Below are 27,683 nucleotides of genomic sequence, written 5' to 3'. Positions count from 1 at the left end.
GTATCAGTCTGGTGAATCTTCGCTGCACTCCCTCCATGGCAAGAACATCCTTCCTCAGATAAAGCGACCAAAACTGCACACAATACTCAAGGTGTGGTCTTACCAAGGCCCTGTACAACTGCAGCAAGACATCCTTGCTCCTGTACTCGAATCCTCTCGCTATGAAGGCCAGCATACCATTTGCCTTCTTAACCGCCTGCTGCACCTGCATGCTTACCTTCAGCGACTGGTGCACAAGGACACCCAGGTCTCGTTGCACTTCCCCTTTTCCCAATCTATTGCCATTCAGATAATAATCTGCCTTCCTGTTTTTGCCACCAAAGTGGATAACCTCGCATTTATCCACATTATACTGCATCTGCCATGCATCTGCCCAATCGCCCAACCTGTCCAAATCGTACTGGAGTTTCTCTACATCCTCCTCACATCACACACGCTCACCCAGCTTTGTGTCATCTGCAAACTTGGAGATATTACATCTAATTCCCTCGTCTAGATCATTAATATATATTGTGAATAACTGGGGTCATAGCACCGATCCCTGTGGTACCCCACTAGTCACTGCCTTCCACTCGGAAAAAGACCCATTTATTCCAACTCTTTGCTTCCTGTCTGCCAACCAGTTTTCTATCCAAGTCAGTACCTTACCCCCAATCCCATGTGCTTTAACTTTGCACGCTAGTCTCTTATGCGGGACCTTATCGAAAGCCTTCTGAAAGTCCAAATACATCACATCCACTGGTTCTCCCTTATCTATTCTACCAGTTACATCCTCAAAAAATTCCAGTAGATTAGTCAAGCATGATTTAACTTTTGTAAATCTATGTTGACTTTGTCCGATCCTGTCACTGTTTTCCAAGTGCTCTGCTATTCCATCTTTTATAATGGACTCTAGCATTTTCTCCACTACCGATGTCAGGCTTACCGGTCTATAATTCCCCGTTTTTTCTCTACCACCTTTTTTAAATAGTGGGGTTACATTAGCTACCCTCCAATCCATGGGAACTGTTCCAGAGTCTATAGAATTTTGGAGGATGACCAGCAATGCATCTACTATTTCTAGGGCCACTTCCTTAAGTACCCTAGGATGTAGATTATCAGGCCCTGGGGATTTATCGGCCTTTAATCCCATCAAGTTCCCTAACACCATTTCCCTACAAATACTGATTTCATTCAGTTCCTCCCTCTCATCAGACCCTATGTTCCCCGACATCTCTGGGAGTTTATTTGTGTCCTCCTTTGTAAGGACAGAACCAAAGTATGTATTTAATTGGTCTGCCATTTCTTTGTTCCCCATTATAAATTCCCCTGATTCTGACTGCAAGGGACCTACACTTGACTTTTACAGTCAGTTTTTATGTTCCCTGAAAGCTTACTCTCATACTCTATTTTCCCCCTCTTAATTAATCCCTTTGTCCTCCTTTGCTGAATCCTAAACTGCTCCCAATCCTCAGGTTTGCTGCTTTTTCTGGCCAATTTATACGTCCTCTCCTTGAATCTTATGTTATCCCTAATTTCCCTTGTTAGCCACGGTTGAGTCACCTTTTTTGTTTTATTTTTATGCCAAACGGGGATGAACAAATTCTGTAGTTCATCCATGCGATCTTTAAATGTTTGCCATTGCCTATCCACCATCAACCCTTTAAGTAACATTCCCCAATCCATCCTAGCCAACTCGCACCTCATACCATCGTAATTTCCTTTATTTAAATTCAGTACCCAAGTCTCTGAGTCAACTACTTCACTCTCCATCTTAATGAAGAATTCTATCATATTATGATCGCTTCTCCCCAAGGGGCGTCGCACAACAAGATTGTTCATTAATCCTTTCTCATTACATAATACCCAGTCTAAGATGGCCTGATCTCTAGTTGGTTCCTCGACATATTGGTCCAGGAAACCATCCCGTATACACTCCAGGAATTCCTCTTCCACGGTATTGTTACTAATTTTGTTAGACCAATCTATATGTAGATTAAAGTCACCCATGATAACTGCTGTGCCCTTATTGCACGCATCTCTAATTTCCCGTTTAATGCCATCCTCAACCTCAGCATTACTGTTTGGGGGTCTGTATACAACTCCCACTAACGTTTTCTGCCCCTTGGTATTTCTCAGCTCTACCCATACAGATTCCACATCATCAGAGCTAATATCCTTCCTTACTATTGTGTTAATCTCCTGTTTAACCAGTAATGTTACCCCACCACCTTTTCCTTTTTGCCTGTCCTTCCTGAATATTGAATACCCCTGGATGTTGAATTCCCAGCCTTGGTCACCCTGGAGCCATGTCTCCGTAATCCCAATTATATCATATCCGTTTACATCTATTTGCGCAGCTAATTCATCCACCTTATTACGAATGCTCCTCGCATTAAGACACAAAGCCTTCAGGCTTGTTTTTTTAACACTCTTAGACCTTTTAGAATTATTGTTTACTGCGTTCATGTTTGATTTACACCCTTGATTTCTCTGACTTCCACTTTTGCTTTTCTCCTTCCTGTCTTTTGCTTCTATCCTTGCTTCCCTTTCCTCTGTCTCCCTGCACAGGTTCCCAACCCCCTGCCATTTTAGTTTAAACCCTCCCCAACAGCACTAGCAAACACTCCCCCTAGGCCATCGGTCCCAGTCCTGCCCAGGTGCAAACCATCCAGTTTGTACTGGTCCCACCTCCCCCAGAACCGGTTCCAATGTCCCAGGAATTTGAATCCCTCCCCCTTGCACCAGTCTTCTAGCCACGTATTCATCTGAAATAGCCTTCTATTTCTACTCTGACTAGCACGTGGCACTGATAGCAATCCTGCGATTACTACCTTTGAGGTCCTATTTTTTAATTTACCTCCTAACTCCCTATATTCAGCTTTTAGGACCTCATCCCGTTTTTTACCTATATCGTTGGTACCTATATGCACCACGACAACTGGCTGTTCACCCTCCCCCTCCAGAAGGCCTGCAGCCGCCCCAAGACTTCCTTCACTCTTGCACCAGGGAGGCAACATACCATCCTGGAGTCTCGTTTGCGACCGCAGAAATGCCTATCTATTCCCCTTACAATAGAATCCCTATCACTATAGCTCTCCCGCTCTTTTTCCTCCCGTCCCGTGCAGCAGAACCACCCACGGTGCCAGGAAGTTGGTTGCTGCTGCCTTACCCCGATAAGCCATCCTCCCCAACAATATCCATCTATGGAGAAGGTGGCAGCATCCACCATGACTGGTTCTGAGGTGGTTGATGGTTGTCCACTGTTTGCGAGGAAGGTTTGATCCTTCAGGTTGTACTGTGGGGTCCTCTGTAAGGAATCCGTTCGGTATGTCACAGTTCTTCCAAGCATTTTGCCATTGGTCATCAAGGCTGAGGGGAAATCGCTGAAGGACTTTGGCAACGGTCCAAAATAGCCTCCTAGATTTGAGACAGGTTGGTGATAGGCTGTTCAAGCCAGCCTGGTTCGGCATGTCTTTGCTGGTGTAGTGGTTGTATTCTCTGGAGACTGCATATTCGTGGCATCAAGAACGGTTCTGGAGGCGATGATTGGGTTTCCTTTGCTGTCTTTAGAGGGGAAAGATAGGCCTGTGTTGTATTCTCTCTTCCACCTCCCAATAGTGGCTGATTGGATGAGATACTGGAGAGCATATAGCAGCTGTGAGAATGGACGCAAGGAGTCGAGGGGAAGGAATTGGACTCAAATATTAACGCCACTCCCTGCATCTGAACAATTCAGCATATAAGAGACCAATGCACAAAACTGAAATGGGGGGTGGAAACTTGTCTGGGGCGATGATGCAAAGCATTGAGGTTAGTAGAACTGAATATCGAGCAGAGCGTATAACGGGCGACTGATGCGATACCCGCCCATCTCGCGCTGCCCCCACAAGATCAATTTCTACCCCGATGTGTTTAACAGACCTGTACCTCTACGCTGTGGTATATATAGAATTCCTAGTGCACAGCTGGCTAGTTTTGGAGTCGTTCCAAAGCAAAGAATTAATTGCTCCTAGCCGCCAGAAAATCTGAAGCGTAATCGCGTTCTGATGATGTGATAGTTTCAGCTGATAAGGACCTGGTACCATTGATTCATTGGTGATTGTCCCCTCTCTCTCCCCCACCCCCCACCCCCGCAGAATATTCTAGTTGTAGAGCTCTACAAATTAACCCGTAAAATGCAAGCGGAGTTATAAACGTCCGAACATTTTCTGTACCTGTGGATAGGAGAAGGGGACTTGCAAGTGGGACAATGCTGGTAGCCTATTGATGTCATCAGGAGGCCACAGTTTCATGTAGGGGGCATTTCAGTGCAGAAACTGCTGTGTGTACTATCACAACTGCCTGATTTCTAATTCATGCTTCAGAGCAGAAGGTTCATGGCTAACCCGAGATTCATGGACATCCAGATGCTCTGCAGTTATCACTCTGATTGGCACGGGGCCCTATTTAACCTCTGTATACACATGTAGTGCAGTACTACCTGTCTGTAGCAGTGAATTAATGGTTGTGCCATTTACATAATTAACACAAAGTCTGAACGCAGTAAAATAGTTTGCACACACTGTGGACCTGAATGGGCACAATTGCAGCCCAAGACTTTACAGAATTGCCATGATCCGTTTTATACCAGAGCCAAGATAATGAGCCAATAAAGCAAGTGGCTAAAATGGAATGATATTCCCGTTTCCCTGACATGTCACCTTTGTTCTAGTCTTTTATCGTTGGTGTGGTGATTCCGATCGGCAAATTTCATGTGGATACACTTAGCCCACGTACTACATTCCTGTCTGTGTTAACTTTACAACATTCAGCGCTGCCTGAAAATAGCAGCCCAGAAATGTAGTATGAGCAAAGTTCCCCCTAAGGTGCGCAGGCACGCGACCTCACATCAATCCGGAGATCCGACGCAGGCCGCTCACAGGCTGTAGCCGCTGGAAGAGATACCGCACATGCGCGGCCGTGCAGCAAATTTAAAAGGACCATGCACTAAAAAAAAATTCGAGGGAACATTGAGTATGATCCTCTCAAATATCGGGATGTTGAGTTTGATAGTCAGACTATCTGCTCCTTTGTGTCGTGTCAGTTAACTATTTGATGCCCTGTTTATATGTGTTTTTAACAATTGCTTGCAGTCAAGCTTTTGTTAAATCAAACCCGGCATCTAGGAGGGTCCATCTCTAGAGGTTTAATTAAGAGGACCATATTTATTTTCATCATCTCTGATTAGTCGGCCATTGGCTGCATTTTAAGATTAAGTAACAGCCTCTTGTACAGAACTTGAGCTTTTACCCGTCACAGACCGGAAAAATCCTTGGATCTGCTCGCACGCCGCCGTTATTTCATCGTAAGTGCATCATAAGTCCCTTTTGCGCACTTGCACGGTGCATAAACAGTGTTTCCCTGGCACTGCCAGCAAAGCAGGAGCAGCTCCAAGAAATTTCCCAGCCATGGCTGCATTGGAAGAAAGAAAGACTTGCATTTATATAGCGCCTTTCACGACCACCGGACGTCTCAAAGCGCTTTACAGCCAATAAAGTACTTTTTGAAGTGTAGTCACTGTTGCAATGTAGGAAACGTGGCAACCAATTTGCACATAGCAAGCTCCCACAAACAGATGACCAGATAATCTATTTTAGTGATGTTGATTGAGGGATAAATATTGGCCAGGACACCAGGGATAACTCCCCTGCTCTTCTTCAAAATAGTGCCACGGGATCTTTTACATCCACCTGAGAGAACAGACAGGGCCTCGGTTTAGCATCTCATCTGAAAGATGGCACCTCCGACAGTGCAGCACTCCCTCAGTACTGCACTGGAGTGTCAGCCTAGATTATGTGCTCCAGTCTCTGGAGTGGGACTTGAACCCACAACCTTACTGACTCAGAGGTGAGAGTGCTGCCCACTGAGCCACAGCTGACACTGACAGAAGGGGGGGGGGGGCGGTCAGGGAAAAGTGACCAAGAAGTTTCCAGACCTTGTGAAGAAAGGTTTAAGTGATTAAGCTTATTTTTCACTGAGAGGAGACAAAATACGAAAGTTTAAAATAATCATAGAAAATTTACGGTACAGAAGGAGGCCATTCGGCCCATTGTGCCTGTGCCGGCCAAAAAAGAACGATCCAGCCTAATCCCACTTTCCAGCTCTTGGTCCGTAGCCCTGTAGGTTACAGCACTTCAAGTGAATATCCAAATATTTTTTTAATGTGATGAGGGTTTCTGCCTCCATCACCCTTTCAGGCAGTGAGTTCCAGACCCCCACCACCCTCTGGGTGAAAAAAGTTCTCCTCAACTCCCCTCTAATCCTTCTACCAGTTACATTAAATCTATGCCCCCTGGTTATTGACCTCTCTGCTAGGGGAAATAAATCCTTCCTATCCACCCCATCTAGGCCCCTCATAATTTTATACACCTCAATCTAGTCTCCCCTCAGCCTCCTCTGTTTCAAAGAGAACAACCCCAGCCTATCCAGTCTTTCCTCATTTCCAAAATTCTCCAACCTCCTCGTATATCTCCTCTATACCCTCTCGAGTGCAATCACATCTTTCCTGTAATGTGGTGACCAGAACTATACGCAGTACTCTAGCTGCAGCCTAACTAGTGTTTTATACAGTTCAAGCTTAACCTCCCTGCTCTTATATTCTATGCCTCGGCTAATAAAGGGAAGTATCCCGTATGCCTTCTTAACCACCTTACCTACCTGTCCTGCTACCTTCAGGAATCTGGATATGCACTCCAAGGTCCCTCTGTACCTCTAATCTTCTCAGTGTCCTACCATTTATTGTTAATTCCCTTGCCTTGTTAGCCCTTCCCCAAATGCTTTACCTCACACACTGAATTCCATTTGCCACTTTCCTGTCCACCTGATGTTGGGTCCATTGATATCTTCCTGCAGTCTACAGCTTTCTTCCTCACTATCAACCACACGGCCAATTTTTGTAACATCTGCAAACTTCTTAATATTGAAGCGAGCAGGCTATTGGACAATGAGCTTAGGACCAGAGCACACTATTGCAGAATTTGCAAGCCTAGAGATTAGGAAAAAAATGCTCTTTCCTATGGAATAGTCGATAGGTGGAACGAACTCTCAGAGAAAGGTATTGCCTGAGGATCAATTGGCACCTTTAAAATGACCTAAATCCGTATCAGTTGAGAAGTAGGAGTGAGAGTTAAGAGATTCTTTTTTTTTACCAAGACTGGTTGGGAAAGGCAATAAATTTTTTGTGAAGTAGGGCATTAACAGGTGGTGGAAGGTCATATGTGGGCACTGGTTAGAACAGTGATGGGTGTGGATTTTCCTGTGCTGTGGAGTGTTTGGTTTCTCGCTATAAGCTCCATGGGTTGTTGTTGATGGTGCCCTCTAGTGGCAGGAAATTGGCTCTGCAACTTTGAGCCACCAACCAAGCAGGCCACAGGTGCTCCAAGCCCTGACTGTTCCGCTGTCCGCTCTGCCTCTCTGTCCGCTCTGTCCGCTCTGCGTCTCTGTCCACTCTGCGTCTCTGTCCGCTCTGCATCTCTGTCCGCTCTGCCTCTCTGTCCGCTCTGCCTCTCTGTCCTCTCTGCCTCTCTGTCCGCTCTGCGTCTCTGTCCGCTCTGCCTCTCTGTCCGCTCTGCCTCTCTGTCCGCTCTGCCTCTCTGTCCGCTCTGCCTCTCTGTCCGCTCTGCCGCTCTGTCCGCTCTGCCTCTCTGTCCGCTCTGCCTCTCTGTCCGCTCTGCCTCTCTGTCCGCTCTGCCTCTCTGTCCGCTCTGCCTCTCTGTCCTCTCTGCCTCTCTGTCCGCTCTGCGTCTCTGTCCTCTCTGCCTCTCTGTCCGCTCTGCCTCTCTGTCCGCTCTGCCATTCTCTGTCCGCTCTGCCTCTCTGTCCGCTCTGCATCTCTGTCCGTGTTGTGTATGTAACCGTTTACCTTTAAGGGAACTATAGAATGTAACCGTTCGCCTTTAAGAGCACTACTTTCGGTGTGGCACTATTTGTTGGCTCATGTATACTGTAATACCAATAGTGACCACACCAGTATATAAGGGTTGTGATACGTTAACTAGGGCAGAATCGCCCGAGCCTCTGAATAGTAAAGACGTGTTTTATTTTGTTAACAGTGGAGTCTGTGATTATTTATAATACAACCCACAGACTTAACATTGGCGACGAGTCAGGATTCGAACCCTGCGGCAGTTGTTCCACGGCGGCTTCGTCCGAAGACAGGACGTTGAAGAGAGGTTTCAATCCTCACCAGTCTGGAACCGACAGGCTGGAAGCGACAGGCATTAGGACCCTGAAGCCTCCATAACCTCGTGGGTAAGCCGCAGCGTTGGCTGCAAAGACAGTGCCACCGATCGGGAGATAAGGGCGATCGCAATCCCTGATAAGAGCCGCGGTGAAACGCGCGAGCGGGTAAGCCAGAGCCCGGGAGGGAGCGAGCAAGATCCGCGCGAGCGGGTGAACCAGAGGCCGGGGGCCGCTTTCAAGTGCGAGGCGCAGCCGGGCCATCGATCGCATCCGCTGATAAGAGCCGCACTCGGGCTGAAAGTCAGCGTCGGGGGACGGGCGAAGACCGTCAAGTGCGGGAAAACCGCCATTGAAGTGGGCGGGGAGAGCGAGAAGCGCGGGAAAGCCGCCATTTTTCGCGGGAAAACCGCAGGGGAAGAAGGCAGAAGCGGGAAACCGCCATCTTAGAAAATTAATTAGAATTTTCAGAAACAAGAAATAAGTAAAGCAATACTTGTGGTGTTCTCAAGAAGAGAAGAAAATTAATAATAAGTAAAGAAATACTTGTGCTGTTCTCGGAAAGAGAAGAAGATGCCTAAGCGAGGAAATATTAATGATTTTAATGCTGAAATAGAAGACAGGGCCACGTATGGGGAACGCATAGGAATATATTGCGTAGCCATATACGACAAGGCAATAACTTTGTTAAATTCGATGGGAGCAAAAACATACGGGCTCTTGAAACATCTAATAGCACCAGTTAAACCAGTGGACCAGACCTTCGAAGAGATCGTAGCAGTGCTGAAGGATCAAATTACTGCAAGCACTTCCAAATGCTACCGTTGTGGAAAGACAACGCACGACCAGAATCAGTGCTGGTTTAAGAACCAAGAATGTAGGAAATGTGGCAGGATCGGGCACATAGCAAAAGTATGCCGGTCAAGAATGACGGACAACAAGAGGGAGTCCGCAAAAAAAGGGTACAAGAAGAGTCCAAGGGAACAAAAGTCCGACTCACACTTCAAATACAAGGGACTGGACAGTCTAAAAATTCACAACGTGAACAACGAAGCTGACAGACAAACCATTTGGATGACGCTGCGGATTGAAAAGGCCAAAGTCAAAATGGAAGTAGACACGGGATCGGCATTGACGGTCATGAATAAGCATGACTATAAAAAGTTTTTCAAACATATTCCACTACGGAATACAGAATTAGTACTACAGACATACACGGGACACAAAGTATTCCCTATTGGGAAGGCAGGAGTTAATGTGCGATACAAAGACAAAAATTACCGCCGTCTGGATCTGTATGTACTGCCTGAGGGAGGTCCACCACTTCTAGGATGGGAGTGGATCCAAAAAATAAAGATGGATTGGCATGAGCTAAACGCCATGTCGGTGGAGCACGAGAAAGAGGACGTCAAATCTGAACAGTTGTCCCGAATATTAGATGAAGCGAAAGAAGTATTCCAACAAGGGCTGGGTAAGCTGCGAGGTATTAAAGCAAGGGTTAAGATTGCAGAACATGCAAGCCCAAAGTTTTGTAAGGCCAGGTCGGTACCGTATGCAATACGACCAGCAGTGGAGGCAGAACTAGAAGAACTTGAACGATCAGGGGTTCTGTCAAAAGTAGACTACAGTGAGTGGGCCACGCCCATTGTACCCGTCATGAAATCCTCACCAAGTAGTAAGCCAGGGGGACCGGGGAAGGTCCGTATCTGCGGGGATTTCAAGATCACAGTGAACCCAGTGCTTCATTCGGTGCAATACCCGCTGCCAAGGATTGAAGATATTTTCGCTTCGTTGGCTGGAGGAAAACACTTCACGAAGATAGACCTAGCTCAGGCATATTTGCAGATGGAGGTTGAGGAAGAGTCACGCCAATACCTAACTATCAATACCCACAGAGGTTTGTACCGTTATAACAGACTGGTCTTTGGAGTGGCTTCGGCACCAGCAATTTGGCAGAGGGCCATGGAACAGGTGTTACAAGGAATTCCAAGCACGCAGTGCTATTTGGATGATATCCTAATCACGGGAATGGATGAAGAGGAACACCTCACGAATTTGAAACTGGTACTCACCAGGTTAAAGGAGTATGGCCTTAGGGTTAACCGCAATAAGTGTGAGTTTTTCCAAAAACGAATCTCATACTGCGGTCATATCATTGACCGCGAGGGACTACATAAATCACCGGAGAAGATAGAAGCGGTCGTGAAGGCTCCCGCTCCAGGGAACGTGTCACAGTTAAGATCATTCTTGGGGTTGATCAATTACTACCACAAGTTCCTACCAAATTTGTCCACGGTGCTGCATCCACTGAATGAGCTGTTGCGAAAGGAGACACCATGGAAGTGGAGTGAGGAGTGCAAAAAGGCTTTTCGCAGAAGCAAGGAGTTGATTACCTCCGAGGAAGTGTTGGCTCATTTCAACCCAGCATTACCTCTTCGGCTGGCGTGTGATGCTTCACCGTACGGAATTGGAGCAGTACTTTCGCACAGGCTTCCAAATGGCTCGGAAAGGCCAGTGGCTTTCGCGTCCCGATCTTTGACAACCGCGGAGCGAAATTACGCCCAGATAGACAGGGAGGCCCTCAGTCTTGTGTGGGGCGTGAAGAAATTCAACCATTACTTGCAATGTAAGAGGTTCACATTGCTGACAGACCACCAGCCGTTGGTGTCCATATTTAACCCGAACAAGGCCGTGTCCAACATGACAGCACAAAGGCTACAAAGATGGTCAGTCTTACTTGGGGCACACCAGTATGACATTGAGTACAAAAGGTCAACAAAACACGGAAATGCCGATGGGTTATCACGCTTACCATTGCCGACAGTAGAAGAAGCGAGTACAGGGGACCCAGTGGAGTTGTTCCACTCGTCCATTGTGGAATGTCTGCCGATAACAAACTCAATGATTGAGAAGGAGACAAGGAATGACCCGACTCTTTCACGAGTCTATGACTTAACGGTGAAGGGATGGCCAGCACAGAGCGAACCAACACTGCAGGCATTCTCACAGAGGAAAGAACAACTGTCGGTGTGCCGGGGAACCCTAATCTGTGGGTCGAGAGTGGTGATTCCGCCCAAACTCCAAAAGAAAGTACTCAAGGAGCTGCACGAAGGACATCTGGGTGGAGTAAAGATGAAGAATTTAGCGAGAGCATTTGTGTGGTGGCCAGGCATTGACGGGAACATAGAGGAGATCACCAAGAATTGCCTAGGATGTCAGAGGGTTCAGAACGCACCACCACCGGCTCCTCTGCACCCATGGGAGTGGCCCTCATCTCCTTGGCAAAGAGTACACATCGACTTTGCTGGTCCATTTATGGACTCGATGTTCCTGATAGCGGTAGATGCCCACTCCAAGTGGCCGGAAGTAATTAAAATGACCACCACCACGACGGAGAAAACCATCACGGTGTTAAGAACCATGTTTGCTCGGAATGGCCTGCCGGAACAGATCTGTTCCGATAACGGACCACAATTTGTGTCCGAGGAATTCAAGAAATTCCTAAAGAGCAATGGGGTTAAACATTACACATCAGCCCCATACCATCCCGCCTCCAATGGGTTGGCTGAAAGGTTCGTCCAGACCTTCAAGAAGGCCGTAAAGGCCATGAGTAATGAAGACATAAGTCTACAACATAAGGTAGACAGTTTTTTGTTGGCATACCGAAATGCAACACATGCGGTCACAAATCAAACTCCCGCAATGATGTTTTTTAACAGACGCTTAAGATGCCGGCTGGATCTACTTAAACCCAATGTCAGAAGGTACGTGGAGAACCGGCAATTCCAGAACATCAATGACAGGGCAACTAGGTCTTTCAAGATGGGGCAACAAGTTTTGGCCCGGGACTATCGTACAGAAAAATGGCAGCCTGGAACTATTAAAAAAAGGCTAGGCCCGTTGATGTACACGGTGAACATTGGGGACAATGTAATAAGGCGCCATGTTGACCAGCTCATAGAGTCCGCCACAAATGAGCACTCGACTTCACCACCTGACCCGAGTAATGTTGAAACTGAAATACCTAGAACACCTACTGCTGATCTAGTAACATTGGATTCAGATGAACCTGACACTGTTGTTCCAGCTGAATCGATTTTGCCAGGCACCCCTACTGGGCCGCTAGGAATGACGACACCACTTCGGCGTTATCCAGAGAGGATCCGGAAACCTCCACAGAGACTAAACATGTAAACTGTTATATGACGTTGACTCCATCGAGAGTATATCTGTAAACTGTTATATGAAGTTGAAGATTGTATGTTTAAAGGGGATTCTGTAAGTAATAAGCTAAAAAGGGAGGAGTGTTGTGTATGTAACCGTTTACCTTTAAGGGAACTATAGAATGTAACCGTTCGCCTTTAAGAGCACTACTTTCGGTGTGGCACTATTTGTTGGCTCATGTATACTGTAATACCAATAGTGACCACACCAGTATATAAGGGTTGTGATACGTTAACTAGGGCAGAATCGCCCGAGCCTCTGAATAGTAAAGACGTGTTTTATTTTGTTAACAGTGGAGTCTGTGATTATTTATAATACAACCCACAGACTTAACAGTCCGCTCTGCCATTCTCTGTCCGCTCTGCCTCTCTGTCCGCTCTGCCATTCTCTGTCCGCTCTGCCTCTCTGTCCGCTCTGCCATTCTCTGTCCGCTCTGCCTCTCTGTCCGCTCTGCCTCTCTGTCCGCTCTGCCTCTCTGTCCGCCTCTCTGTCCACTCTGCCTCTCTGTCCGCTCTGCCTCTCTGTCCGCTCTGCCTCTCTGTCCGCTCTGCCTCTCTGTCCGCTCTGCCTCTCTGTCCGCTCTGCCTCTCTGTCCGCTCTGCCTCTCTGTCCGCTCTGCCATTGTCTGTCCGCTCTGCCTCTCTGTCCGCTCTGCGTCTCTGTCCGCTCTGCCTCTCTGCCCGCGCTGCCTCTCTGTCCGCTCTGCCTCTCTGTCCGCTCTGCGTCTCTGTCCGCTCTGCCTCTCTGCCCGCGCTGCCTCTCTGTCCGCTCTGCCTCTCTGTCCGCTCTGCCATTGTCTGTCCGCTCTGCCTCTCTGTCCGCTCTGCATCTCTGTCCGCTCTGCCTCTCTGTCCGCTCTGCCTCTCTGTCCGCTCTGCCTCTCTGTCCGCTCTGCCATTCTCTGTCCATTGCCATTCTCTGTCCGCTCTGCCATTCTCTGTCCATTGCCATTCTCTGTCCATTGCCATTCTCTGTCCATTGCCATTCTCTGTCCATTGCCATTGTCTGGCCATTGCCATTCTTGCATTCAGTTGTTCCCATACATTGCCCTGCCAACACAATCTTGACCTTCCACGTGGACCCTTCGCAGCCTGTGTCCTGAGCAACATTCTTCCCCCATCCAACCCCACCAAAAAGCAGATTAATTGATTATTCATCTCATTGCTCTTTATGGGACGTCGCTGATGCACAATGGCTTTGCCCACATAACAACAGCCGCTGTCCCTCAAACATTATTCATTGCGTGAAGCACCTTGAGATGCGTTGACACCATAAGACGCTACATATTATTCCCTCACCTTCTCAGGGTACGTTCAGCACACTTGCTGTACCCAGCCCATCACATTCTTCTCTCCATAACATGTCCTGTCAATGCACACAGGTCACGTCTGGTTATTTCAGTGCTGGTCACTCTGACGCCCACAGCCTGCTTCCACAGCACGATCCAGAAACATCCAACTTCTGCTTTCGTGCCATTTTCAGGGTCTTCTTAGTACCATGGAGAGGTGCCAACTGGACGCGAGCCTCATGCATTCTCCTGTTCACATCCTGTGATATGTCTCTTCTCCTTCAGGTCCCTCCAGCTAAAAGTACATCTTCACCTCTGTCCCACATCCCTTCATTAGGCAACCATCTTCCCACTTGTAGCAGTTCAAGAAGGCCCACAACTACCTTCTCAAGGGAAACTAGGGATGGACAATAAATGCTGGCCTTGCCAACGACACCCCCACCCTGAGAAGGAATTTAAAAAAAATAACCTCCATGTTCATTTGCACATAGTCACCATCATTGATGACTTCAATCTCCTTTCACCCTTCTGTGCTCTTTATGGGTATAATCTCAGTAGTTGGGAAGTTTCTCGAGCCCCAACTCTTTCCTTCAACATTAAGTTCCTTGGTCAACAGATAGTGATAACCAATACAGTGAGAATGGCAACAATACTGCATATTGCAGGTCCTTTTCCAGGCCATGACCTGCCTTTGTGCCTTCAGGTTCACCACCTTCAGTGTGTCACATGCCCGTTTCCTCCATTACAATAGTGGCTGCACTTCAAAAATTACTTCATTTGCTGTAAAGCGCTTTGGGACGTCCTGAGGTCGTGAAAGGCGCTATATAAATAAAAGTCTTTCTTTTCTTTTCATTGCTTCACTCACGAAATTGTTCATGACAATATTAAAGAAAGACTTACATTTATATAGCGCCTTTCACAACCTCAGGATGTCCCAAAGCTTTACAACCACTGTTGTAATGTAGGCAAACATGGTAGCCAATATGCACACAGCAAGATCCCACAAAGAGCAATGTGGTAATGACCAGATAATCTGTTTTTGTGATGTTGGTTGAAGGATAAATATTGACCAGGATACCGTGGAGAACGCCCCTGATCTTCGAGTAGTGCCATGCAAAGTGGTATAGGAATTCGAGGGGGATTAGTCTACTGACTCTGATAGGGAAGATGCTTGCTAAAGTGCACACTGATAGGATGCAGGGAATACCTGAATGGAAAGCTGCAGACAAATTATTATGTGTAGCTTCAGAAGGGGACCTAGATGTATAAGAACATAAGAAATATGAGCAGGAGTAGGCCATTCGGCCCTTCTAGCCTGCTCTGCCATTCAATAAAATCATGGCTGATTGTCTACCTCAACGCCACCTTCCCGCACTATTCCCACATCCCTTGAGTCCATCAGTATCCAAAAATCTGTCGATCTCTGTCTTGAATATACTCAATGACTGAGCATCCACAACCCTCTGGGGTAGAGAATTCCGAAGATTCACAACCCTTTGAGTGAAGAAATTTCTCCTCATTTCAGTCCTAAAAAATCCTAAATGTGCTGACCATAGCTTCATGTTGGAACATATAATTGAGAATTACTGGAAGTATGGTAAAGATCTCTAGGGAATATTTTCTAGGCTTTAAATCTGCATACAGTTTAGTGTGTCTAGAAGAGGGTAAATTCAGCGATTTTGCACTACCAGAAAGTAGCCACATTTCCTACATTGCAACAGTGACTACACTTCAAGCGTACGTCATTGGCTGTAAAGCGCTTTGGGATGTCCTGAGGAGGTCATGAAAGGCGCTATATAAATGCAAGTCTTTTTTTTGTCCCAAAATTGCACTTCAGCACAGCACACCTGCTGCATCAGTGACATTTTTCCCATTTCCCACACCAGCTTTCTGTGGCCTTTGAGTGAGATTGCCACCATTACTGAGCTAGGGCCCGTTCTGTGCCATAGGCCCAAGCCCATGATGAACTGGTTTGAGATTGCAGACAGACCATTGATCTGGGCTCCATTTGACCCCAGGTTTAAGAGGGTGAAAGTCCATTGTCTAATCGACTGCACCAACCTTTCCCGAATCCAACTGCTTTAATTCATAGAATGCCAAAGAAAAGCTGTCAGATCTTCCAATGTGATGTGTTTTTCAGAAGCTTAAAAGTCCTTCAGTCAGCCATTAGTTAAAACAGATGTTTGATAAAAATATTGACCTTTCATTCAAGGTTCTCGGAGTTCAGTGGCAGCCCACCTGTAAAGGTCTTTATTCTGTGGAGAATGGTGTTATCAAAACAGCTGTCATTGAGGAGAGTCATGTGGTCAACCTCAATCTTCAGTCGACAATTGGTGCCAAGATCAGCTCAAGGTTTGCCAAATTTTGCTTGTTCTTGTACATGGATGTAGAATGGAAGGATAATCGCTCTGGTTTATTGTGTTGTATTTGTGTGCACTGCTCCATGGATGAGACCCAGGGCCCATCTGCCTTCTTGGGTAGACGTAAAAGATTCCATGGCACTATTTGAAGATTAGGGGAGTTCTCACGTTTTCCTGGCCAATATTTATCCTCTACCAACATCACTAAAAAACAGATTTTCTAGTCCTTTATTTCTGTTTGTGGGACCTTACTGTGTGCAAAATGGCTGCCAAGTTACCCATATTACAACAGTGACTACACTTGAAAATTACTTAATTGGCTGTAAAGCACTTTGGGACGTCCTGAGGTCATGAAAGGCTCTAGAGAAATGCAGGTTCTTCCTTCAAAGGGCACCAGATTTCAGAAATAAACATTTTTTTTTGCAGGCGGGTAATGTAATGATTAAACCGCATCAAAAGCCAGACTTGCGCACAATGTCATTGTGACAAAAATGATGCTGCATTCTTCTGACCTTCAGTCCCACCCAAACAAGGGCTGGGTCTGCCTTTCCATGGATTCAGTGCCCCTTTAAATCATAATCAAAATATGGCAACTCATCCCAAACTGTCCCGCAAGAGTCAGCGGTGAAGACGGTAAAATCGAAGACTGGAATTCAAATCTTTTACAACCAGAGAGAGTTTGCCTACATTTCTGATTGTGGTTATTATAATGCCAGTGTTAACCCAATGCAATAAATCGGTGAACACCAGCGTTAAACAATGCCGATCAGAGAAGCTGGGCAGTGTAGTTTAACCCCTTCTAAATACAGTCTCTGACAGCCATACAGGGAGCAGCAGTAATATTTCAAATAGGTGCCTGGAATTTCCGCAGAACACTCTGGGAAATGGCGTAAATGGCTAAAGATGACCTTCTACACCATTTCTCTAGGGCTCCTCCAAACTTACAGTAGGCGGCTGGGAGAACCCCCGTGGAAAGCCAGGGCCCTAGTTTAACCTGGTCTGTTTATTAATGAGGGAGTTTCAAATCAAGCCCATGGCATCATTGCCCTATACCGACCGAGCAGTCACCTCAACAATGTGCAGAGCGCAAGCAAATCTGATTTTAGTTTCCTCCAGTTTTCTACGTCTTCTCCTGAAGGCGCTAACGCCTACTAGGCTACCGTTGCATGGAACACCAGCAGTTCTTGGCGCCTCGCTCAAAGTGACCATGTTTCAGGTGTGAGGCTGGACGCAGTGCTTTGCCAGGATTTTTGACTACAAGGGAGGGATCATCTAGGCCAAACCTCATCCTCACCCAACTGCCACACAAGCACGCACACGTGTACTCATGCACACGCGTACTCACACTCACGCACACGCGTACACACACGCGCGCACACACACACGCGCGTACTCACACACAGGTACACATACACACGCACGTACACGCACACCTTCCAGCAAGAGACACTAGCTAGCAATCAGGAGGGGAAGCTGGCTGATTTTATTTTTTCCATTCCTCACACTAGTAACATTAAGGCTAATTTTAGTGTCCCAACTGAAAACATCTAACTCAGCACAGACCAGAGAGAGCTGAGCTTACGGCCTAGGCAGCTGAATGGTGGGGCGAAGGATAAAATTTATATTGGTCCACTTTCTTCAGATGCAGTACTTTTCAGGAGCAGAATGGGGAAAAGGCTAAGCCCCTTTTGTAACATTTGCATACTGAATTATCATTGGCCCACAGGCATCTGTAAGGAATACCTAATTATATTCACATGTGATCACATGCGGAGTTGTCATTGGCCTGCAGGCATCTGTAAGGACTGCTATTGTTTAGAAGACCCAGGGGGTCCTGACTCCATCTTGTCCACACGGTGCTGTATTGATTGAGAAAGTTTACAGACCTGATGCTTCATTAAAAGAGTTTAAACTGTAATACTCCGTTGTCCTGCAATTTATTATTTTTGTACAAAGTGTGCAAAACAAGACACCTTTTTGCTCTGATTTGTAGAGCAGAGAAAAACCGGCCCTGATATTGGAAAGTTTGTGTGGTCAAAGCATTGAAAAGTTACCAGCAGACAGAAATTTTCTATGGCTGCTTGGGTTGGTAATCTGGGGTTTCCAAATGTTCATTTAATGCATTTTACTATTTAATGCAAATAGCATTTGCTTCATTTGCTCCTTATTCTGAACTGTGCCAAATGTATTTTAATGCTCCAGGTCTGAAGCGGATGGATTATGCCATTTTTATACTCAGTTGACTGAAGCAATTATTTCTCACAACAGACAGCAGCTTCACTACTTGACTTCAGAGCTAAGGCCCGAAGAATTTTATGGGAAAAGTCTTCAGGAAGCACTGCGTAATCTCGGGATCTATACACCCTTATCTATGACTGGTGTTCTGGAGAAGGTACCCTGCAAAGTGTGTACACCTGTAAGTATCCACACTGTGTCCTAACGTCACAGGTTTGATGACTAAATGCCGTACACTGTTTGCTGACATTTCTTTTTACTCAGTCGGCCTTAGTTAGGTCTTGAACCATTTTCACTACGTATTCCTGTGCTGAGTGATACACCGGATCGTACAACAAACAACAACATTTATATGGCACCTTTAACATAGTAAAATGCCCCAGGGCGATTTGCAGGAGTGTTATCAACCAACACTTGACACAAGTCACATTAGGAGATATTAGGACAGGTGACCAAAAGCTTGGTCAAAGAGGTAGGTTTTAAGCAGTGTCTTAAAGGAGGAGAGAGAGGTTTAGGGAGAGAATTCCAGAGCTTAGGGTCTTGGCAGTTGAAGGCACAGCCGCCAATTGTGGAGCAATTAAAATTGGGGATGCGCAAGAGGCCTGAATTGGAGGAACGCAGAGATCTTGGAGGGTTGTGGGCAATATTCCTGCTAATTTTCTTTTGGGTGCGCAGCCGATTCCAATTACCGCGCATTCGCGGTTTTTGACATCAGAACGCTGTTGAGCGGCCTGCGCGGGAGCTGCAGATCACTACGTAGCCGTGCAGCTAAACAGGAACATTGGGTGTAGGGCTGGAGGAGGTTACAGAGAAAAGGAGGGCTGAGGCCATGGAGGGATTTGAAAACCAGGATGAGAATAATTAAGGTGATACAGCTGATGGGACCAAGCCATCTGGGCCAGGAAGGCCCCAGGATTGATGCCTCATCAGTGCAGTCAGATGATTGTGGCTGGAGCACTGGGGGCATTGCTGTTGTCCTCATAATCCTTGGGCTAGGAAGAGGGATGGAAAAATCAGTAAAATTTCCTTCTCCTGATTACAGCCCACTCACCCTTACAGGAAAATATGTGGACATCAAGTGAGGACAGGATCAAGTTTAGTTGTGAAACCTTCATGGTTGAACAGCTCGCTGATATGCAGGGGCCAGTTTGCACCACCCTCCCCCTCCACCAATTGGTTGGGAATGAGGGGCGGGAAGTCTGCAGTGGAAACACTGGATTTCTTGCCCCCTCCGATTTGCGAGCAGTTCACCGTTGGAATGCTAATCAGGCCTGCCACAGACGTTATTTGGGCCTTGGACTGTTTCAATAGGGCAGGCAGGAGGGTTGGAGCTTGATACGCCCAATGGAAGCGCTCACGTTTAAATCGACGCCTCGGTGTCTGGGTTCGATGCGGGAGTAAATATTCCAGGCGTGCTCCCAGCATAGAGCCTAACCAGCCAGAGCTGGGCACAAATATTGGGAAAACGTAATCACAGCCTTTGGCATTCCCCATGCCCCCTTTGATATATTTTGTGTTTAAGTGTTTTATCACCTCCCACTCCAGGGACTTGAGAACAAAATCCAGGCTGACACCTCAGTCCAGTACTGAGGGAGTGCTGCACTGTCGGAGGTGCTGTTTTTCAGATGAGACATTAAACTGAGGTCCTGTCTGCCCTCTCAGCTGGAGGTAAAAGACCCCGTGGCATTATTCGAAGAAGAGTAGGGGAGTTTCCCCCGGTGTCCTGGCCAATATTTATCCCTCAACATCACTAAAATAGATTATCTGCTCATTCTCTCATTGCTGTTTGTACCCAAGTTGACTGCCATGTTTCCTACATTTCAACAGTGACTACACTTCAAAAAACGTATTTAATTGGCTGTAAAGCGCTTTGGGACATCCTGAGGTTGTGAAAGGCGCTCTATAAATGCAAGTCTTTCTTTCAATAGCCCCTTTTGGTAAATCACTCCATATTCTAATAAATCTTTACCTGAAAAAAAAACCTTCTAACCTCCCGCTTCATGCTCTTAGTAATACCCTTGAGTTCTCTTGCTGCCGATTCACCGACCAGTGGAAATGATCTTCTATTATTAATTTTAACAGACTGTGAAAATTGTGCGGGCTGTGACTCGTACATGGCGGGCCTCTTTGGTTGGGTTCCCAACATGCACGCCCGTTAAGTAAGACCCTGTCCTCTCGAATCCTTTCATCATCATGTTGAAAGCTGCTGTTAAATTTGCTTGAAACTTCTGCGCACCGGTTTAATTAATCTCTCGTCAGAACTACATCCTTACATCCCACACCCTCACCACCACCTTTGATGCCCTAGTCCCTATTAAAGCGATTACCCTCTCTCACCCTGGTCGTTCCCCCTGGTACGGCCCTCATCTTCGCTCCCTAATGTCCAAGGGACGCAGACTTCAACAGATATGGCGGACAACCGGTTTAGCCATTTACCGCTAGATCTGGCTGGACCACATAAAGCATTATCGGGTCCTGCTCTTGTCTGCCAACACTGCTCACTCTTCCAGAATCATTCTGGAATGCAAAGATAACCCCCAGCTTCTATTCTCCACTGCTAACCGTCTTCTTAAACCCCTCTCCTTTGTCTCCTCCACCCTTACCTCCAACAACAAGTGCGAGGAGCACATGGACTTCTTTGTCTCTAAGATTGAGACCATCCGATCAGCTGCCTCTGCCACTTCCCTTCCTTGCCCTAGCCCACCTCCGTAACATCGCCCGTCTCCACTCCTGCCTCAGCTCATCTGCTGCTGAAACCCTCATCCATGCCTTTGTTACCTCTAGACTTGACTATTCCATCGCACTCCTGGCTGGCCTCCCACGTTCTACCCTACGTAAACTTGAGGTCATCCAAAACTCGGCTGCCCGTGTCCTAACTCGCACCAAGTCCCGTTCACCCATCGCCCCTGTGCTCGCTGACCTACATTGGCTCCCGGTTAAGCAACACCTCGATTTCAAAATTCTCATCCTTGATTTCAAATCCCTCCATGGCCTCGCCCCTTTCTGTAATCTCCTCCAGCCCCACAACCCCCCGAGATATCTGCGCTCCTCTAATTCTGCCTTCTTGAGCATCCCTGATTATAATCGCTCAACCATTGGTTGCTGTGCCTTCAGTTGCCTAGGCCCTACGCGCTGGAATTCTCTCCCTAAACCTCTCCGCCTCTCTACCTCTTGTTCTTCCTTTAAGATGCTTCATAAAACCTACCTCTTTGACCAAGCTCTGCCCATATTTCTCCTTATGCCGCTCGGTCTCAAATTTTTGTCTTATAATACTCCTGTGAAGCACCTTGGGAGGTTTTACTATGTTAAAGGTGCTATATAAATACAAGTTGTTGTTGTTGGTATCACCTTATCGAATCTACATTTTACCTTTTGTACACTCCAGTTTCCTTTCTATATTCGGTTTGCCAAAGCTACACAATTCCGTGGATTTTCAGAACAATTTGAAACGTGCCTCAGAGCTGAATGCTCTCAGAAAAGCCATTTTTGTACCAGTTAAATGAGACAATCAATCAATCAATCAATTCAATTCAATTTTATTTGCCATATGTAACCAGTACTAGTACAATGGAATGCTTACTCCCCGTGGGGACACGTCAGCTATTTTTACAGCGCCGTGTTCAGAAAGTCAATTCTTTGGCATCCAGTGGCAGTGGGAGCACGATGTCCCTCAGCCGCTCCGTCCTCCTCGTCACCGCGGCCTCCTCCTCACTGTTGCCGGCTCGGCTCCACGTGTGGTGGCCTGCTTCTCCCGCTCGCCCTCTGGCCACCATTCCCGGCTCCCCTCCTCCCAGTCGGACTGCGAGTCGTCGTGGCTGCCGCTGCGTCCCGATGCGCTGCGTTGCCTCCGCCCGACTCGCCGAACAAATCCTCCGGTCGCTGCGGCCTCCACCTCACTATTGCCGGCTCCACGGCCCGGGCCTGCTTCTCCCGCTTCCATACATGGTAGTATGCATTAGTGGAATTAAAGTTAAATCCATTTATTACATTTTTACAACTGAATTCATGGCAGAGGAAGTCATTTGAACACATAAGTGCAATTAGATGAAAATGTAATCTCTCCGCAGTATGTAAATCAGTGTGCGGTCAGCTGTGCAGCCGCTTTCTTGCCAAGGATGAGGCTTTATGACTTATTAAAGAGTAGGGTAGCACCAAATCATAATAACCTTGGTCTCTCTGCACTGCCCTTGGGTTTTTGTCATTGTATTTATGCCAATTCCTTTCTGCAAAGTCAAATGCAATCTTCAAGCTAATTCAAAAGCTCACATCTTGACGCACTTTGTTCTGCCTTTGAGATGAAGCTGTGGTTAGAGGTTTAAGTATCCGTTGAGAACTGTTATAATTGTACTCCTGCTGCTTCCCATCTGAACTACTATTGTATCATTCAAGTAGCCTGGATGTTCATGCAGTTAAGCGCCTGAATCTCAACCAGAATTTCATGACATAATTTCTTGCTCTGCCTCTTGCTCCCCTCCCCCCCCAGCCAGCTGTCAGTCAAACTTTGGTCAACCTGTTTAGTTCCATCAGTTGGTAGCTGGCTTGAGGTGAATCACCACGTGGGAACAATTGCGGTATATTTTCAACCTGCCATTCACCCACCACCCCTGTGCTTGCTGACATACATTGGCTCCCGGTCCAGCAACGCCCACTGAGTTTAAAATTCTCATCCTTGTGTTCAAATTCCCTCCGTGGTCTCACCCCTCCCTATCCCTGTAACCGCCTCCAGCCCTTCAAGAACACTGCGCTCCTCCAATTCTGGCCTCGTGCGCATCCCCGATTTTCATTGCTCCACCATTGGCGGCCGTGCCTTCAGCTGCCTCAGCCCTAAAGTCTGGAATTCCCTCCCTAAACCTCTCCCCATCTCCCTTTATAGGACACTCCCTAAAACCTACCTCTTTGACCAAACTTTTGGTCACCTGTAGCTTTTGGTCATCTGCCCCAATTTCTCTTTATGTGGCTCGGTGTCAAATTTTGTTTGATAAAGTTGCTGTGAAGTGCCTTGGGATGTTTTACTACATTAAAGGCGCTATGTAAATGCAAGTTGTTGCTGTTGTTGCTGCCCGGGCATAAAGGGAGCTTTGCGGATTGGCTGCCCGTTACAGAAACTAATTCCTGTGTTGAAATGAACATCAGGCCTTATCAGTAATTGGCGACCAATCTAAAAAGGCATTTTTACGCCCGACCAGCAAGTTGAATATCTACCCCAAGCTATCTTCTGGGAGAGCACAGAGGTGCAGGCATCACATTTTAAGCTGCACGCTACTTCCAAATGCTGTCTCAACCTCCAACCCCTCCTTCCTCTCCAAAGTCCTTGAATGTGTTGTCGCCTTCCAAATCCGTGCCCATCTTTCCCGCAATTCCATGTTTGAATCCCTCCAGTCAGGTTTCCGCCCCTGCCACAGTACCGAAACAGCTCTCATCAAAGTCACAAATGACATCCTTTGTGACTGTGACAAAGGTAAACTATCCCTCCTCGTCCTTCTTGACTTGTCTGCAGCCTTTGACACAGTTGACCACTCCATCCTCCTCCAACGCCACTCCACCGTCGCTGGGTGGGACTGCACTCGCCTGGTTCCATTTTTATCTATCTAATCGTAGCAAGAGAATCACCTGCAACGGCTTCTCTTCCCACTCCCACATCGTTACCTCTGGTGTCCCCCAAGGATCTATCCTTGGCCCCCTCCTATTTCTCATCTACATGTTGCCCCTTGGTGACATCATCCGAAAACACAGCGCCAGTTTCCACATGTACGCTGATGACACCCAGCTCTACCTCACTACCTTTTCCCTCGGCCCCCTCCACGGTCTCTAAATTGTCAGACTGCTTGTCCAACATCCAGTTCTGGATGAGCAGAAATTTTCTCCAATTAAATATTGGGAAGACTGAAGCCATTGTTTTCGGTCCCCGCCACAAACTCCGTTCCCGAGCCACTGACTCCATCCCTCTCCCTAACATCTGTCTGAGGCTGAACCACACTGTTCGCAACCTTGGTCTCATATTTGACCCTGAAATAAGCTTCTGACCACATATCCGCAGCATAACAAAGACTGCCTGTTTCTGCCTCCGTAACATCGCCCGTCTCCGCCCCTGCCTCAGCTCATCTGCTGCTGAAACCCTCATCCATGCCTTTGTTACCTCTAGACTTGACTATTCCAACGCACTCCTGGCTGGCCTCCCTAAGTAAACTCGAGGTCATCCAAAAGTCGGCTGCCCGTGTCCTAACTTGCACCAAGTCCCATTCGCCCATCACCCCTGTGCTCGCTGACCTACATTGGCTCCCGGTTAAGCAGCACCTCAATTTCAAAATTCTCATCCTTGTTTTCAAATCCCTCCATGGCCTCGCCCCTCCCTATCTCTGTAATCTCCTTCAGCCCCACAACCCCCCGAGATATCTGCGCTCCTCTAATTCTGCCCTCTTGAGGATCCCTGATTATAATCGCTCAACCTTTGGTGGCCGTGCCTTCTGTTACCTGGGCCCTAAGCTCTGGAGTTCCCTGCCTAAACCTCTCCGCCTCGCTACCTCTCTCTCCTCCTTTAAAACTCTGTTTAAAACCTACCTCTTTGACCAAGCTTTTGGTCATCTGCCCCAATTTCTCTTTATGTTGCTCGGTGTCAAACTTTTTGTCTTAAAATAATCCTGTGCAGCACCATGGGACGTTTTACTACGTTAAAGGTGCTATATAAATACAAGTTGTTGTTGTTGTTGACCTGCCCTGGGTACATGTCAGTTTGTGCATTCATACAGGGTTCAGAAGGCATGTTCCCTCCCTGCCTCCACCCTGGGAAATGTGTAATTTCAATAAGAGAAAGGGTGCAGGATTTTTAACCCTACAAAGCATTTTGAATCAATTTATAAGGTTGATCAGGTCAATACCTTGAATCAGGGCACTTTGGCCAAGAAACCAAAAATGCGCAGGGACATCAGCTGTGGTTATTTAGAAGTAGAAGAAAGAACTTGCATTCATATTATGCCTTCCACCTCCTCAAAAAATACAAGCCTATAAATCTCTCTGTCCTACCTTATCTTCCTTTGGCTGCAGCCCATGGGTTACTTGTTAAATGTAAAATAGTGGGAGAGATTTCAAGACAATAATCATATCAAGGACGTTAGATGGCATGAAATACAAAAGTAAAGTTTAAATTATTTTTTTAAATTTTCATCGGAACCTTGAGATTAGATTGTAGCCTTGAAGTTAAGTGCTGGTACCTGTAAAGTACAGTTTAGTTTAGGTTGGGGGTCAGTTCTCTTGATAATGACTGTTGGTTCAATTACCAAACATTAGTTATTTATTGTGGCATTACTGCAGCTCAAGCAACAACAATTAGCTGCTTTAATAGTCAAGAAATTATTTCTCCAGTGGATACTGCAATAGTTTATTTACAAGTTTAATGATAGCAATATGTTTATTTTTACTTTCTCTTATTGTATATCTATGAACAAGCTTTGAAAGCATTCATCATACTTTGAAATGCCAATACTATAAACAAAGAGAGTCAAAGACATTCAGGTTTCTTTTGACCTGGATATTTACAAGCATCGGCCAAGCTACTTTACTCACCAAAAGCCATGAACCTGTAATTCATTTCAGGATATCTGCAGAAACAATTTTGTAGCCTTAAAGGCACAGGCCAGCAGTGAGAGTGAGTGTGTGTGTTTTCTTTCATCCTACTTCTCTGTCTCCTTCAGATCTGTATGTCTTGTTCTCTTTGTCTTCTTCTTAACTTCAGCCTCGGTTTCCCTTCTTCCTTCACTTTTGTCTCTCTCCTCCATTTCTGTTTCTCTCCTAACTCCCTATTTCTTTACTTCTTTTATCTCTTCTCTTCACTCCCCTTTTTCAATGCTCTTTCTTACTCCTCTGTTTTCTCTATCCATTTGAATATGCTACCGCAGACAGCTGCATTGGGATTCAGGGCAGTGGGGCGGTTAAAGGCAGCACTATCAGTGGTTGGCTGGAAGGGATGTTGGAGATGCTGCTGTATATTTGGTAGATTATCCAATGTGTGTTTGGAATCAGCGTGGTATCACGGTAACACTGAACTGAAGATCCAGGTAGAATAGTGGAGGCAAAATCCTTGGAATTATTTCAGAAACAATTACATCGGAGGGGAGTGAGCGTTCGGATTTTTCTGGGTGGATGAATTTAGATGGATCTTCCTCATCTGTAATTATTTTGTGATGATTAGGTTTTTGTGTGGCACAAAATGAAGCTGGCATATTGTGATTTAAGACAATTATTATTTAATCAGGAGCATCTTTTTCAGTACTGGTTTGTTATCATCTCTATAGAATCATAGGATTAACAGCACAGACGGAGGCCGTTCGACCTGTTTCTAACTGTGCTGCACTTTAAGAAAAGCTTGAACCAGCAAATTCTTACAGCCCTGGCTTTACAGAAAATAACATAACATTGGCTCGAGTGGAGCATAAACGCCAGCTGGTTGGGCCGAATGGCTTGTTTCTGTGCTGTATATCCTACGTAATTGCAGAATTCAAGTTAGTTCAACATACCTGAGCTACCTGCGACTGCTGCTGTCCAATTGTCTTTCCCTGATTATTGTCTAATCTTTTATTGCCAGCATTTTTTAAACGTGATTGTTTCACTGCTGGTCTTTTAAAAAATTTGTTCCAAGGCCAGCATTTATTGTCCATCCCTATTTGTGCTTGAGAAGGTGGTGGTTGCCTTCTTGAACCGCTGCAGTCCATGTGGTGTAGGTACTCCCACAGTGCTATTAGGGAGGGAGTTCCAGGATTTTGACCCAGCGACGTTATGTACAGCTAGAACTGTGCCTTTGAACACTTTTGTTGATTTATTTCATTGCCTTTCAAAGCTTTCGACAGGGTCTGGGATGATAAAAATTCCTTTAGATTGTTAGCTGTAACTGCGAGTGAAAAGCAAGTGACACAGAATCAACCCCACACAGGCCGTGGGACAGATTATAAGTGCTTGGGTGCGAAGTTTTACATAGGGCTTATGGGATTGGGGGTAATATATTAGCTTGGATTGAGGATTGGGTAACAGACAGAAAACAGCGAGTAGGAATAAACGCCTCATTTTCGGTTTGGCAGGCTGTAACTAGTGGGGTGCCGCAAGGATCAGTGCTTGGGCCTCAGCTATTTACAATCATATCAACGACTTAGATGAGGGGACTGAGTGTAATGTATCCAAGTTTGCTGACGATACAAAGCTAGGTGGGATGTAGCCTGTGAGGAGGATGCAAAGAGGCTGCAAAGGGATATACACCGGTTAAGTGAGTGGGCAAGAGGAAGTGAGTGGGCAAGAGGGTGGAAGAATAGAAAAGCAGAATCTTTTTTAAAAGTTGAGAGACTAGTAAATGTCGCTATACAGAAGGATTTGGGTGTCCTTATACATGAAAT

General features: G+C 46.4%; 1 protein-coding gene across 1 annotated transcript in view; it reads left to right on the top strand.

Annotated features, from left to right (window-relative positions):
- LOC147098522 (microsomal triglyceride transfer protein large subunit-like) overlaps positions 1-27,683 on the top strand; it is a 149,176-nt gene that overhangs the window by 62,381 nt on the left and 59,112 nt on the right. Inside the window, exons 6-7 of the mRNA XM_085970317.1 lie at positions 15,924-16,063; positions 18,340-18,487. Of these exons, the coding sequence (XP_085826443.1) occupies positions 15,924-16,063; positions 18,340-18,487 (288 nt within the window). The remainder of the gene's footprint in view (positions 1-15,923; positions 16,064-18,339; positions 18,488-27,683) is intronic.

This window comes from Somniosus microcephalus, chromosome 29 (genome assembly GCF_052327205.1).
Source record: "Somniosus microcephalus isolate GS21.2 chromosome 29, FLI_Smic_1.0, whole genome shotgun sequence".
Taxonomy (NCBI): Eukaryota; Metazoa; Chordata; class Chondrichthyes; order Squaliformes; family Somniosidae; genus Somniosus; species Somniosus microcephalus.
Note: the sequence above shows the minus strand (reverse complement) of the source record. Positions and strands in the feature narration are given on the sequence as shown.